A 14321-nucleotide genomic window follows, 5' to 3' on the forward strand; every position below is an offset into this window, starting at 1 on the left:
CACCCATCACACCGGAAGCATGTGTGCTTCCCTGAACCACCAGAGAACTCCCAACAGAGAATTTTTTAATGAAGCTGAGCTACACACAACCCTCACTTTAGCCTTCTTCCTAACAGCGATGCTACAAACAATCTAAATAAGGATCTGATAAAACAAGATAATCCATCGTGCTAATGAAATGTCCAAGATGCGCTAATATTAAAAAAAAAAAAAGCTAGTCTGTTAGAACAGCCCCCATGGAGTAATGTTACATATATTCTGGGATCTTAAGAAATGTTTCAGGGAGGAGTGGGGAACCTGCTGCTAGGGGCAGTTCTCACCTGCTAAGATATCACCTTCTCCTAAGAATGCACGAGGCTAACTGATCTGGGAACAGATGTGTATGAACAAAACCAGCAAGACAAGTTTTCTAAAAACGGTAGGCTTTTTATTTATTAAGAGGTAGACAGATGAACATGGAAGGCTGGCCCATTTTAACTTGCCCGAAGTTCATATTCCACAGCATTCATCCATCCTGCACTGTCAGAAATCTTAAAAGAAATACCCAAGACTGCCAGAAGGATTTTTCTTCCTACTTCTTCTTAGCAAGAACAGTCAATGAACTGCTTGCAAAGAAGGAACTACTAACCTAAATTTTCACCATGTCCAAAGACCCTATTAGAAGTTCCCACAGATGCCAAGAGAACCCACCACTGCCAACTGGTGGGCAGGGTACAAGTGACTATTTCTCTAAGACTACTAGGGAAGCTTGGGTTATGGTGTTTCTTGTTAAGTCCCTGTGCATGTTAGGGCAGAAGCTGGTGAAACCAACAAAGCAGAGCACACACTGTCAAATGGCTCTGGATGGTTGTTTAAAAAAAAAAAAAAGAAATCACGTTATCTTCAGAGACAACATTAAAACATAATGGAACAGAAGCCTGATACAAAAAAGTAGAGAAATATATACAGGAATTCACAGCCCAGAGGGAAAAGGGACCTCAAGAGGAATCAGTGGAAACCTGGCTATTTTACATAGCTAGTTTTGAGACAAGTCATATTTAGCACGAAAGCAGTTAGAGCACAAGTAGAGCTTCCCTCCCACAGCTCCCAATCTTGAAAGAGATTCTTTTGTCAGTCTTCGGTAACACTGCAGTCACTCTTCAAAGGAGCAGGAAATGTGTCAGGTGGTCCCAAACATTGACCTGAATTTCCATCACACACAGCCTCACTCTCAGAGGATGATGTATTTGAAGACTGCCATGATGGCAGCACTGATAACACCCGAAATGGGGACTGTGACGAACCAGGCCATAAAAATGTTGCGGAAGAGTCGCCAATCAACAGCCTTTTTGGATCGGAGCCAGCCAACGGATACAACAGAGCCCACCTGTGGGAGAAAACCACCAAGAACTAGTTACTGATGTGCCAGGATACTGTACTAAGACTTGTGACCTTATACAGGTGAGGAGCCCCAGACTACCAGACTGATCCATGAGAACTGGTTTGTACTAGGAACAAGATGAAGGCTGCATAAAATCCAAGCACTGAATCTGTGCTAACTGGGGTAAAACAGAATAGGAAAAGAAAATTCTCTTTTTCCTTCTGAGTTGCTGGAATTTAATGAACTATATTAATAACAGGGCTTCCCTGGTGACTCAGATGGTAAAGAACCTGCCTGCAAAGCAGGACACCTAGGTTTGATCCCTGAGCTGGGAAGATCCCCTGAAGGGAATGGCTACCCACTCTAGTAGTCTTGCCTGGAGAATCCCATGGACAGAGGAGCCTGATGGGCTACAGTCCACGGGGTTGCAGAGTCGGACACAACTGAGCAACTGATACTTTCACTAATAATAAAAACTGCTTTAGTAACAGATTCTTTCTTAGTGTTAGGTTTCCCAAAGATTCTCGAGGGAGACTGCTATTAGACCTAATAACTAAATCATTTGCACATCTCGCTCAAAGAAAAATGACTCAAAGGCTCCATGATGAACCAACTTAAATTCCCTTAAGAAAGCCAGTTTCTTTCTTTCTCTATAGATATCCTATAGTTCTTAGTCATCAAGCAACCTTAGGATTTAGTAAGTTTCTCGGGTGCTTCAATTCTGAGAGGCTCTGAGTACATGCTTGCTTTATACTGCCTTTCGACAGACCAACAAGCCTCACAGGCTTGCTACCTCAAAAGGGCTTTCATATTTTGGGGGATATAAAATATATTATCTGCTTAAATAAAACAGACATAAGGAATTGCAAAATGGGTCTTTACATTCTTATAGTCATTTGTCCTACACTTGTGAACTCTTGGACACTCCCACAATGTAAAACTTTCTAAACCAAAGTATCAAAGGAAATAACAAAAAACACCTCTCCACATATCTACTAAAACCATTCAAGACACAGTACCCTTTATCACTTACTTTACAATGTGTGGTGCTGATGGGAAGACCAATATTCGACGCAATTACTACAGTGAGGGCAGATGCCAGCTCAATACTGAAGCCGCTGTGGACACAAACAGATCACTAGTCAAGAATGGGATTTAAATTGTGGTAAGTTAGCAAAAGTTAGTACAATCCTGCAGTGCTCTATCTACCCATGACATCTTCAATTTGCTCTAAACTTCTGAAATCTACTTTAAATCAGGCCATGAGATTCCTCTTCTGTTTTCCAATGTTTAAGGTTTTAAGGTTTTCTGTAAGCCCATTATTAAGGCTTGAACTTATACTTTGAAGAACTTAGTAAACATCAGTATTGGCTCCATAAACACAGATAAAAGCCAAATATACAGCCATTAAGTCTTAGCTCACACATCTTTCGCATATGTTATTTTAAGAACAAAAAGCATTAGCCTGAGACCTGCTTTACCAACTTACCTAGAGGGCGTGATGGGTGTCAGATCCTTCCCCATGGTCTGGATGACTCTCCTTCCCCACACCCAGAGACCAATACAGATACCAACACCACCATACAGCAGAAGCCATATTGGTGTTGCTACTTTTGAGGAAACATCACCGGTGTCATAAACCAGATACAAAGCAACCAGAGGACCAATGGCATTGCTGGAAGAAAAAGAGAGCAAAGATGACTTTGCAGGCGAAACTACAACTTGGAAAGATCCTATCTGTTAAATGCTTTACTAAGTTTTCTAAAGCAAAGCTTTCATTAGCAAACTGTCTTTCAAGGGAAACAAATGGAACCCCCCCACCCCCAACATACAGAGCAGGAGACCATGAGAGTTGTTCTCAGAGGGAACATCCCACATTTGGTAGCCTGTCTTTCTACAGGCCCATCTGAAGCAAATTTGAATTTCACGAACAGTTTACAAACCACAGAACTAGGATTAATAGCCTACAACTTCAATCTAAGGGCAGTAACTCTTATCAAAGAACTAGATTCTATCTTGATAAATGGCTTCTCTGTGACATGTATATCACCTACAGAAATGGAAGCAAGCATTCTTTGTAATCTCTCTGAAGAAATTTTTCTTCCTGTTTTGTACATCAATTGCTATTATCTCATTCAATCTGCATTATTCAATGTCCCACAAACCGAGCCTTATATTAAAGGATGATGCAGTATAAAAATAGAATGAGCGGCGCCAAGAATCCTGACTGACTGACCTGACGTCATTGCCACCATGGGCAAAGGACCCAAAGCAGGCCGTGAGGATCTGCAGGAACTGGAAGAGGAGAGACACTTCTGGCTTGTCCTGGTCGCACCATTCTTCCAGGGAGCTAGTGCTCCCTTTCCTGTCGCCCAGACCCATCTCTGCCTTGACACTCACGTCCACCTCCGACGCCGAGTGAATGTCAGACACAGCATTGCAGTAACTGGTGTAGCTGTCCATTCGAATTCGCTTCTTGCTGTCTGCGTTAGGCCACGTCAGCTTCTCCATCTCTTCACCCTTCTGTTCGCCTTCTTTGGCGCGGAAGGAATCCAGAGGCATGCCGCAGATTGCCATGGTGTAGGAAGTGTAACTATTATTGCGCCTCAAGGGTTTGTCACCAGAATCTCCCATGCAGTCTCCCACCTTGGCAAGATGTAACTTATGGAGGAGCTCTTTGTACAAGCCAGAGTCTTTGTGCACGGTGTGATACTGGTAATGGCCACTGGAGTTAATCTGGTTACTGACAGCTTGACTGAACTGAACAAGGTTCCCATTTGGCAACTGCACAGCACCTGCCAAGACCAAAAGGCACAAACACTCAATGCCAAGAGCATCAGATCCAAACAGTGAGCCCCGCAGTGGTATAGGAAACAGAGGGAAACCCGCCTGTCCCCAAGAGTCCACGCACCGTTCACAGAGCCGTCGATGCTGGTCTCCTCTTTCAGGTCCATGCTGGGAAGCCTCTCTCGCTCAGGAGCTTCTTCCAGGTCTCCAAGTTTGAATGAGACTGTTCTCTCCTCCACCACAGCCCTGTGGGGCACGGTGGCCGAGCCCACCTCTGAAACAGGATTCCTTGTTTCGATATCACTGAGTGACAACTTTGTTTCTTCATGGTCTTCTTTCAAGCTATTCTTTTTTTCCATTAAGGGGCTTTCAGAAGGACTAGACTTGATTTCTCCTAGAAAATAAGGATAGAAGGATGTTATTCTTTGGTTGTGACCAAACTAACTTGCTCATTTCCCCTTTCCCACCTCCAAAAAAAAAAAAAGAATCCATGTCAAAGTAAGGCCACATGTAAACTTAGGTGAAAATTCGGGATAATTTTCCTGTCTGCTTTATTTGTCATATCTCCTATTTCTCATTTACAAAGGAACCAGAGATGCAAATGCATAATATCCTAGTATCAGGGGTTGTAAACTTTATTCAGTGAAGGCCCAAACAGTAAACTCTGGCAGTCCAGTGTCTGAGACTCTGAGCCTCCCAATGCAGGGGTCCTGGGTTCGAACCTTGCTCAGGGAACCTGATACATGTGCCGTAACTAAGACCCAGTGCAGTCAAATTAAAAAAAAACACAAAACTGAGCCTCCTGCTGATCCCTTCTGTAGTAGAAAGTAACTCAAGTAGGGAAAGGGCTGACTGGCAACTGAAAACTGCCTGAATTTCGTGCATGTTTTTTAAAATGAATAATGAATTTGGCTGCATTGGGCCCGAGTTGCAGGTGATCTAGTTCCCTGACCAGGGATCAAACTCAAGCCTCCTGCACTTGCTAGTGTGGAGTCTTAGTCACTGGACCACCAGGGAAGTCCTTGCATGTTCTTTTAAAAAAGGAATGGCCCTCAATTTCAGTCCATGAGTTCAAGCAACATGACTCAGCTCAATGCAGGCAACTCAAGGTGACTTGAATTTCTGCCTCTATAAAACAAAGAGAAGTGCCTTATGGTGCTTGATCCCATGATGAGGTGGGAATGTTTTCTGCTTCTGTACCAATGCCGCTGGGGCACTTAGGCATCCCAGTCAGGCAACAGACCAGGATATAAAACCTTAGCAAGATGTGTCTCATCTCCTCCCAGCCTGAGGGAAAAATGAGGTCACAAAGTCCTGAAGGCCACCAGACTGAGCGCAGAGCCTCTCAGAGGCTCCTCAGCCCAGCTGTATGACACAGCACCCTGCTGCTGCCACTGCAGTCCATGCGGCTCTCCAATGCTTCCAAGAAACAACTGAAATCACCACCCCAGCATTCACAGATGAGACGGGCAGAAAAAATGACTTCAAGAGAGCTCAAACAGTGAGCACAGAAATACAAGGTATAGAGACTGATACCAATCAAAACATTCCATATTTGATTCTACCGGAATACTCTGTATATTAAGTCTAAAGGAGCCCTTCATGTGTGCTCCAGTTCTGAGAATTAACCAAATCTAAAGTCAGAGGTATACATTGAGCCTAGCTCTGAAGACATTGAACCTGACTTAAGCTATACGTGGTAGTCGTGTTGGTAAATGTTTCCTGTGAAGCTATCTCATACCTTTTATTTTTCAGTGAATCCTCATTCTCTCAATTAATGTAGACTACAGCTTCTCTGTATTTATCTAGCATATCACTGGCAAGTAATCAAGATACAGTTTAACAAAAAAAAAGGGACAATACCCAAATAAGGCCAAATGTGCCTCATCACACATAGGTCTCAGGTCATATTAAAGAACATCGTCTGGACAATAAACCTGTATCCCCAAATTTCCATTTAAATGTTTCTGGCTTTACCAATCTATCCAAGCAGAGGATTTTTACAGATGGCCAAACAAACAAAAAAAGGCAAGCACATTATGAGTTAGAATTTTTTTTGCTATGATTTGTTACTTACGTTCGATTTTTCTCTTCATCCTGGGACATACAAAGAACCAGACGATAAGGGCACAGAAAACTGCACAGCCCACCGAGATGAGGATGGTACCCCACAGAGGAAGTTTGTCAAAGCCCAGCACTAGGAGATAAAATGGTGCATCTTGAAAACCCCAGGGCAATGGCCCCCCTGTAATGACATGTAAACCCTTCTCTTCGGGATTCCGGGGTTCCCATGCCAGCCCATCACCCTTTTCTGCTACTGCCAAGTCTGAGGCTCACAGGCTTTACTGTGCTCCCGGCTAGAGGAATTTAGGAGGAAAATCCCATAGCATCTGAAACCCACGACCATCTGGCCCACTTTTAACACCTGCTAGACTACCCATCTCCCAAGCTCCTTCACATACTAGGCTTTTTCCTTTCTTTGCTTTGAAGAGTAAAGGATCGTTAACACTGAGGATCTGCAACCAGCTATGAAGCAAATGGAAACATTCCACTGCCCAGCCTCCAGCTGGAACGGCCACACACACCAATTCATGTGTTATGTTGGCACATGGATTTTAATATTAAAAAAGCAAGTACCTCAGTCTTCACTTTTCTCATGCTGATATCATCAGTTCTCTGTGGAAGTTATCACATCCATTGTAAACTAGCTAGAGCAAGATTATCTCTTAGGATGCTTTATCAAACTAAGATACTGAGAAACTATCAAACTAAGAAAACTGGGACATTATCTATCAAAAGATAAGAAACGTTCAAAGGGCTGTCTTTCACATAGTAGTAATCATGCTAACAAGCCACATCTTAATCAGACTTGCCTACTTCTCACATGGCTCAGAGATTATTAACTAGTCACCTGGTTATCACTTAAGTGCCAACAGGCTCCAAGCCACTAGCCTATATTAATGATAAGGGGTAAAGCCTAAAAAGATGCTATAATGATCTGTGGTTTATACAAGAATATCTTAGGTACTTGTGACTGTTTTGCTTATTAGGTGTTACTTATAAAATGGAAACTATTTTCCCTCAAAGTAATTCATATTTAAGAATCAGATATAAATGGAGGCCCCTTCAAAACTAAAGTTCTGTAGTGACACAATCTTTCCATTTTAATTGTTATCAATTTGAATTATGCAGTTAGTCTCATAAGCTAAAATATACATGAAAATTAATCAATCTATCACAATTTAAATTTGCCTATGTTCCAAGTCAAAAAGTGGAAATGAGACTGGTTTTTCTTGTAAATGATCCACGAAAGGACAAGACAAAAATATCCATGTTCCCTTTTCAAAGAATGATTGAAAACTTGAGTTTCTAATTTCATTGAACTATAAGCTGCACTGCTACACCATGCAACACGAGTGCTTAGAGCCTCATGGAGAATATTTTTAGTTTGACATGAAGAGCCCAATTTAAAGCAGATTGGAAATGCAGAATGCAAGCTTTCCTTTCTCTATCATTTGTTAAGGAGTCTGGTAACCCCTAATAAGATCAATAGTCTCATAAAGTTGTCCACTTTCTTTCCTGATTATTCCAAGAATAAAAACAAGGTTAAAAATACTTCACTAAATCAAACCAACTTTCTAAAGCAATTATCCTTAAATTAAAAATAAATATTTTAATAAGTTAAAAAAAGAAAAAACACTTCACTCACTCCATTTTTGGTCTGTGACTTATTACTTCAGTGAGATTTATGAAGCAAGTTACACTCCATTAGTCAGAAATGAAATCAACTTAGTGGGTCATAATGAGCATTTTTAAAGAAGAGTATTTGCAACTGTGAGCACACATTACAGAGTGAGGATAAGTAGCTTCGAGATATTTCAGTATCTTTCCCTCTCCCCCCAACTCTAAGCACGCTCTGTCCTAGGCAGCAATGCACAATGTGTTTCTCCCAACGAGTCACAACAGCCTGACCCAATGAGTCAGAGGCCATACAACCAAATGAACCTAAGAGTGAAACTGACTGATCAAGGCATAATACTCTCCTGTCTGACAAGTTACAGATTATCCATCTTTTTCAGTGGCTAAATTGAACATGTATTATCCTAATTTAATCCGTGCTTTGCCTTCGTCCCAACATAAAAGTAACATTTCAAGCTTTATATTCTCACAAATATTTTTCCTCTTAGCTGCATGAATTCTTCTTCCAAGTGCACTCAGAGCAGGTGTTAAACATCCCAACTCTTCTTATTCAAGCAGATTCAGGGGAGTAAATTTAGGACTGAGAAAACAAAGCAGCTCCAATCGGGAGAGAAAAATGAGAATATCCAGCAAACCAGTCATAAATGACTGATATTTCGAAGACAACATATAACTAATGACTCTTCGGCAGTCAGAAGTTGAGGTTAACATCAATTCCAGGTATTTTTAGCACAAGTAGGAGGGAGGGAGGGATAAGATCACATTATCGGTGGATCCTGTGAAGACTAAAGAGTAAAGGTCTGTAGTGATTTAGAATCTGAGCAGGTCTCTTTGGTTGAAAAACTATCTAGGTTAAACTCAGCGTACACTAGCCTGCAGCCTTCTGAAATGGGCGCAGGCCAGTCACCTTCTAGTAGATTTCAGCCCTGTAAAGCAAAAAGGGGTAAATTGGGCATTTAATCCAAGTTTTAGAAACAATTTTAAATTCACATTTAAATATTCTGATGTGTACTTACATGGCGCTCCAGTGTACATGATGGAAAAGAGGTTGATTCCAACCGTGCAAGCATAGAACACTGGCAAAGCTCGCAACCCATTAGGAACTGGATCCGCCTGTAAAATTATCATTGTTGTAAAGATCAAGACCTTAAAAGCTGTAAAAAGTCAACCCATTTCCACTGAACCTTATCAAAGGGCAGCTCCAGGAATTACAGTACCAGCCAGTAACTCTCTCCATGGTAGTCTCTGAGGACAAATGGTCTTTTCCTACACTGCTCCTGGAAGTCCCCCTACCAAGGCTGATCTACATCTATCTGAATTTAAGTTTGTGTTTGAATTTATGTTTGGGGGGTTGATTGGGGTTTTTCTTGTTGCTGTTATTATCCCCTGAAGAAGGGAATGGCAACCCACTCCAGTACTCTTGTCTGGAAACCCCATAGACAGAGGAACCTGGCGGGCTACAGTCCATGGGGTCGAAAAGAGTTGGACAAGACTGAGCAACTGATCACATTAACAAGGCTACCTATTACAGATGATTAGTGATGTCCTGGATGGTCAGTTTCAACCCCCAGTGCTCTAAGGCAGTGGTCCCCAACCTCTTTGGCACCAGGGATGGGTTTCATGGAACACAACTGCTCACCTCCTGATGTGTGGCCCAGTTCATAACAGGGGGGTGGGGACCCAGGCTCTAAGGTACCTCATGTCCAGATAAAAATCCGAGCACACCCCTGAAGATGTATTCTACATTTGTGAGAGGTCAAGAAACAGACTATGAGTTATTACAACATCTCTTACCTGACTTTATACCTGCAATGACTTCTCAAATATAAAACAAGTAGAATATACTAGCGACAACCATCTTATCTAGACATTTGATAAATAAGCCACAACTAATGATTTACCAAAGTGCTAAGATAAAAATCAATCGTATACGAGGTCATCTCGTCATTCAACAGACTGTGTGCCAAGCACCATTTCGGGCACGAAAATGTGGAAGTGAATGAGATAAAGTCTCTGTTCTCTCAGAGCTGACACTGACATGCTAATATAGAATGATGCTCTGAAGAAAAAGGGGAAGGAGGCAGTGATGGAAGGAAGGGCACACTTTAATTTAGGGAGGAGAGGGAGCCAAGACACAGATGTGTTACATCAACAAGCATAAAGCCATGTAGCCAGGTACACACCCAGGTGGAGAAACAGCAGCTAGAGAAGAAGCTATTTGGAAGGCAGAATGTCCCAGAGACATCAGCAAATACAGAGACCCTGAGGCAAATGCTTGAATTGTCTCGAGGAACAGCAAGGAGGCCAGTGTGACTGGAAACAAGAGTTAAAAACAAGAGCACAGGGCTTCCCTGGTGGCATCTCTAAGTCCAACTTTTTGCAAACCCATGGACTGTAACCTGCCAGGCTCCTCTGTCCATTGGATTTTCCAGGCAAGAATACCCGAGTGAGTTGCCATTTCCTCCTCCAGTGGATCTTCCCAACCCAGGGACTGAACCCGCATCTCCTGCACTACAGGCAGATTCTTTACTCGCTGAGCCATCAGGGAATCCCTGGTGGCGCAGTTGGTTAAGAATCCAGCTGTCAATATAAGGGACACGGGTTCAATCCCTGGTTCCTAGAAGACCCCACAGGCCTAGGAGCAATAAGTATGTGTACTACAACTACTAAGTCTGTGCTCTAGAGCCTGGGAGCAACAACTACCGAAGCCCGGGTGCCTAGACCCTGTGCTCTGCAAGAAGTCACCCCCAATGAGAGGTCCACGCACAGCAACAAAGACCCAGTGCAGCCAAAAATAAATTCTAAGGAAAAAAAGAGCACAGATCTTAACACGTGGCAAGGCTAAACCTCAAAGATGTTGTCGGCCTAAAGGTTTAATGCTATCTTAGATTCAATGGAAAATCTTATAGAGACAAGGAAAAGACTCATCAATAATACATGGGAAGACTGAGTTAATGGCTTAAGATTAAGGAACCAGAAAGCAGAGGTGCCATTCCCAATCAGCAGAGATGATGGGCCCTAAATGAAAACCACCTGAACATCAGCTCCCCAATCTGCAGTCTCAAAGAATGCTAAAGATAAGGGACCCGACAAAATAAAAAGAGCCAATAAAACCTAAGCATCCCTGAGCCACTCAATGATGTGGGTCCCACCCTAAGGGTAGTAAGGTTATGAACCTGAGCTGTATATACCTTTTTCTTCTAAGAATAATCTGTGGTTTTAAGAAATTCTCCAAGAACTTAAGACTCCCTCTGTTCCACACCCACATCAAAATCCATGAGGGTTCCAGACATTATGTAGGGGCTTCTCTTCCTCCCTTCTGTTACGTCAGAACTCCACTCAACCTCCCCCGAGGTAACCAGGGCTGTTTTATGAGAATGTTTACCAACATCTGTCTCATCTAAACACACCAAAAACTTTACCTCGAAGTAAACATCTCATCACCTCGCTACATGGGATGGGAAAGGAGGGTGTCTTCCTAACTCATTTGCAACCAGTTCTTTTTTTATACCCTGGACATGTCTGAAAAGATGCCCTAGATAGATTTAACATGATTTCTGATAGAATGGAGGAATATTGAAAGACCCCTCTTCTTCCTCGATGAGACAATTTTTACTCTCAAATTATACTAAGCGATAGAGATTAAGTTTTCAAAGTATTACATTGCTATCTTTTGCCAGACTCAGGCCATGGTAAACAATCTGAGTCACTTTATACCCGTCACAGAATTTTTATGAAAGTGAAAGTGAAGTCACTCAGTCGTGTCTTTGCGACCCCATGAGGACCAGGCTCCTCCGTCCATGGGATTTTCTAGGCAAGAGTACTGGAGTGGGTTGCCTTTTCCTTCTCCAGGGAACTTCCCGACCCAGGGATCAAACCCAGGTCTCCTGCATTGTAGACAGACGCTTTACCATCTGAGCCACCAGGCAATTTCTATAGAAAGTACAAATCCTCCCAAGAGCAGCTTACAACTAGACCAAACAAATGGCTCAGTACATTCTTACCACTTGAGATTAAGCTACCTGTCTCCCTTCACTCAGATTTCTTCAGTTTAGAAGAGTTTAAGCATTTACAATGGACTGTTAAAAGAGTCATTTACCTCAGGAAAAGGACAACTTTGTTTACTGAGAAAAAAATGCATTTATTTTTACTGTAACTCAGTCCAACAACATCCCTTGTTGTCTACATTTATTTTGGAGCCAGCATCAGACTTCATGATAAAAGAAATGCTATAGGGTCCCTCAAAAGGGATTTCAAAGGGATAGGAAATTAAATGGCTATCTGGAATTTTTCTGCCAAGAAAAACTAAACAGACTTTTGTGATTTTTACCTTTACTGGTTCCTTTTTACCTATTCTGAGATATTAAAGTCAAGTCACTGTGAGAGGTAGGAGTCCCCACCATGAAGTTCATAAACTGGTTTCAACAATCAACACTACACAGGTAATTAGGTTAAGGACCCAAACTACTCCATTTTAACTGGCAGGTAAGAAAAAGCCATCCGGGGCACTCATGCTTACAATTCAAACTGGCCCGAGATAGAGAAGCAGATGGACTTGTGGACACAGCGGGGGGAGAAGGGGAAGGTGGGACGAATTGATAAAGTAGCATTGCCATATATAAACTACCATGTGTAAAATAGCTAGTGGGATGCTGCTGTATGGCCCTAGGCCAGTGCTTTGTGATGACCTGGGGGTGGGGAGGTGTGATCCAGGCTTAAGGAGGAGATGTAACTAACACTTATGGCTGATTCAAGTTGTTGTACTGCTGAAACCAATGACATTGTAAAGCAATTATCCTCCAATAAAAAAAAAGGTGGGTCTGCATATGATGGTGGTTTTAACCTGCATACAGCTAAACAAAGCCATGCCAAACACATTCATTTTTTCTGCTTTCAATCTCTTCCATTTCTTGGCACCCCTAAGTGTTCATTTAATTTCTCCTTTCCAAATGCCTTCTTGGGTATTGAAAACTTTCTTCTTTCCAAGAAGTTAGGTACAAAACAATGTTTCTAACTCTCCAAGGTCACACTCGCTACACACCCATCACACTTGTAAAAATGCTATCGGTTTGAATACCACTGAATGTGACCTACTCCAGGTCATGTGAGGGGTGGAGGTGGGGGGAGAAAGATTACCTTACGGAGGATGAATGCACGAACCAGGAAGAATAAAATCCCAGACATAATACCAGAAAGCAGAGGAGAGACGAACCAAGACAACACTGGAATAGAACACATTAAAAGAAACATTAACTAATGAAAATCAGGAACCCAAACGCTCCTCCCTCTCAGTCCTCCCTTTTCAAAACTTTAATCCATCCCTCCAACTTGACACCATCTACTTACTCCCACACACAACGCCTCCTCCTTGTGGTAACAGGACAATAAAAGGACATTTAGAATGAAACGTACCAATTTTTATCAGTTCAGACCACTTGACACCTTCCTGCCCCTTTGCCACCAAGGAGAAACCAATGGTTGCACCGACGATACAATGGGTTCCAGAAATGGGCAGCTTCAAGAACGAAGCCACTAGTTGCCACACCGCAGAACCTGAAAACACGTCGTTTCATTTAGACACAGGCAGAATTCCAGTAATGTACGCAGCGCATATTACTGAAGGTAACCATCTGAAAAGCTTCAGAACACAAGAACGGAACTACCCCTAACGGGAATTCACTAACCCACCAAGAGGACAATCCGGGCGGGGGCGGCGGTGGTGGTGAACTCACCAAACATCGCACTGACGGAGCCGGCCATCAACAGCTTTTGGGTCGAGTTGTACATCTCCACGTCAATTAAGCCCTTCCTGATCGTCTCGCTCACTTTGGCCCCCAGGAGGACAGAGCCCACCGTCTCAAAGATACTAGCTAAGATGCAGGCTTGCTTGAGGGTCACTACACCTGATCCCACGGCTGTACCAAACGAATTTGCTACATCATTGGCTCCCACGGAGAATGCCAGGACGAATGCAATAATAAAACCCAGGATGAGCATCCATAGGTAATCCACCAACGGACCAGAAGCGGCAGTAGCAGCAATAGCAGTGGTAATGAGCGGTGTCACGGTCGTTGCCATTCTCTAGAGTAGTGGTTCTTGAATGAATCAGAGAATTACTGAGCGGTGTTCAAGATGTGTAAACAGAATATGAGGTATCAAAAATGCTATAATAAATAATATATATTATATAAAATTAAATACTGTAAACTACGGCACAGAAACCGAGCTGGGGAGTTACTGCTATACACTGCGTATGGGCATCTGTTGTCTGGGGTTTCTTTGGCTCTGGAGGGCTAGGAACACGGAGCAGAATTCCATGGCGGAGAAGAGAAAGGACGCAAGTTCATCCTGGAAGGAAGAAGGGAGAGGAATAACAATAGCCGTGCGCCCTTGGAGGCCGGTCCCGCACTCCGCGCCGACCCACTGGGACTGGGGGGCCCCGGCCGGGCCCGCCATCCGCGATCCGCCGTCCCCC

The 14321-nt window shown here is 42.9% G+C and overlaps 1 protein-coding gene across 1 annotated transcript; it reads right to left on the reverse strand.

Annotated features, from left to right (window-relative positions):
• Positions 1 to 405: 405 nt before the first annotated feature.
• On the reverse strand, positions 406 to 14269 carry SLC20A1 (solute carrier family 20 (phosphate transporter), member 1). The gene is made up of 10 exons (XM_010834116.1): positions 13579 to 14269; positions 13259 to 13399; positions 12983 to 13068; positions 8863 to 8959; positions 6225 to 6344; positions 4272 to 4541; positions 3597 to 4155; positions 2850 to 3035; positions 2394 to 2478; positions 406 to 1366 (listed from the first exon to the last, which is right to left on the reverse strand). The coding sequence occupies exons 1-10, from the start codon at positions 13922 to 13924 to the stop codon at positions 1211 to 1213; spliced, it is 2046 nt and encodes a 681-aa protein (XP_010832418.1). The 5' UTR covers positions 13925 to 14269; the 3' UTR covers positions 406 to 1210.
• Between the last annotated feature and the right edge of the window lie 52 nt (positions 14270 to 14321).

This window comes from Bison bison, unplaced genomic scaffold, assembly GCF_000754665.1.
Source record: "Bison bison bison isolate TAMUID 2011002044 unplaced genomic scaffold, Bison_UMD1.0 scf7180017864020, whole genome shotgun sequence".
Lineage (NCBI taxonomy): Eukaryota > Metazoa > Chordata > Mammalia > Artiodactyla > Bovidae > Bison > Bison bison.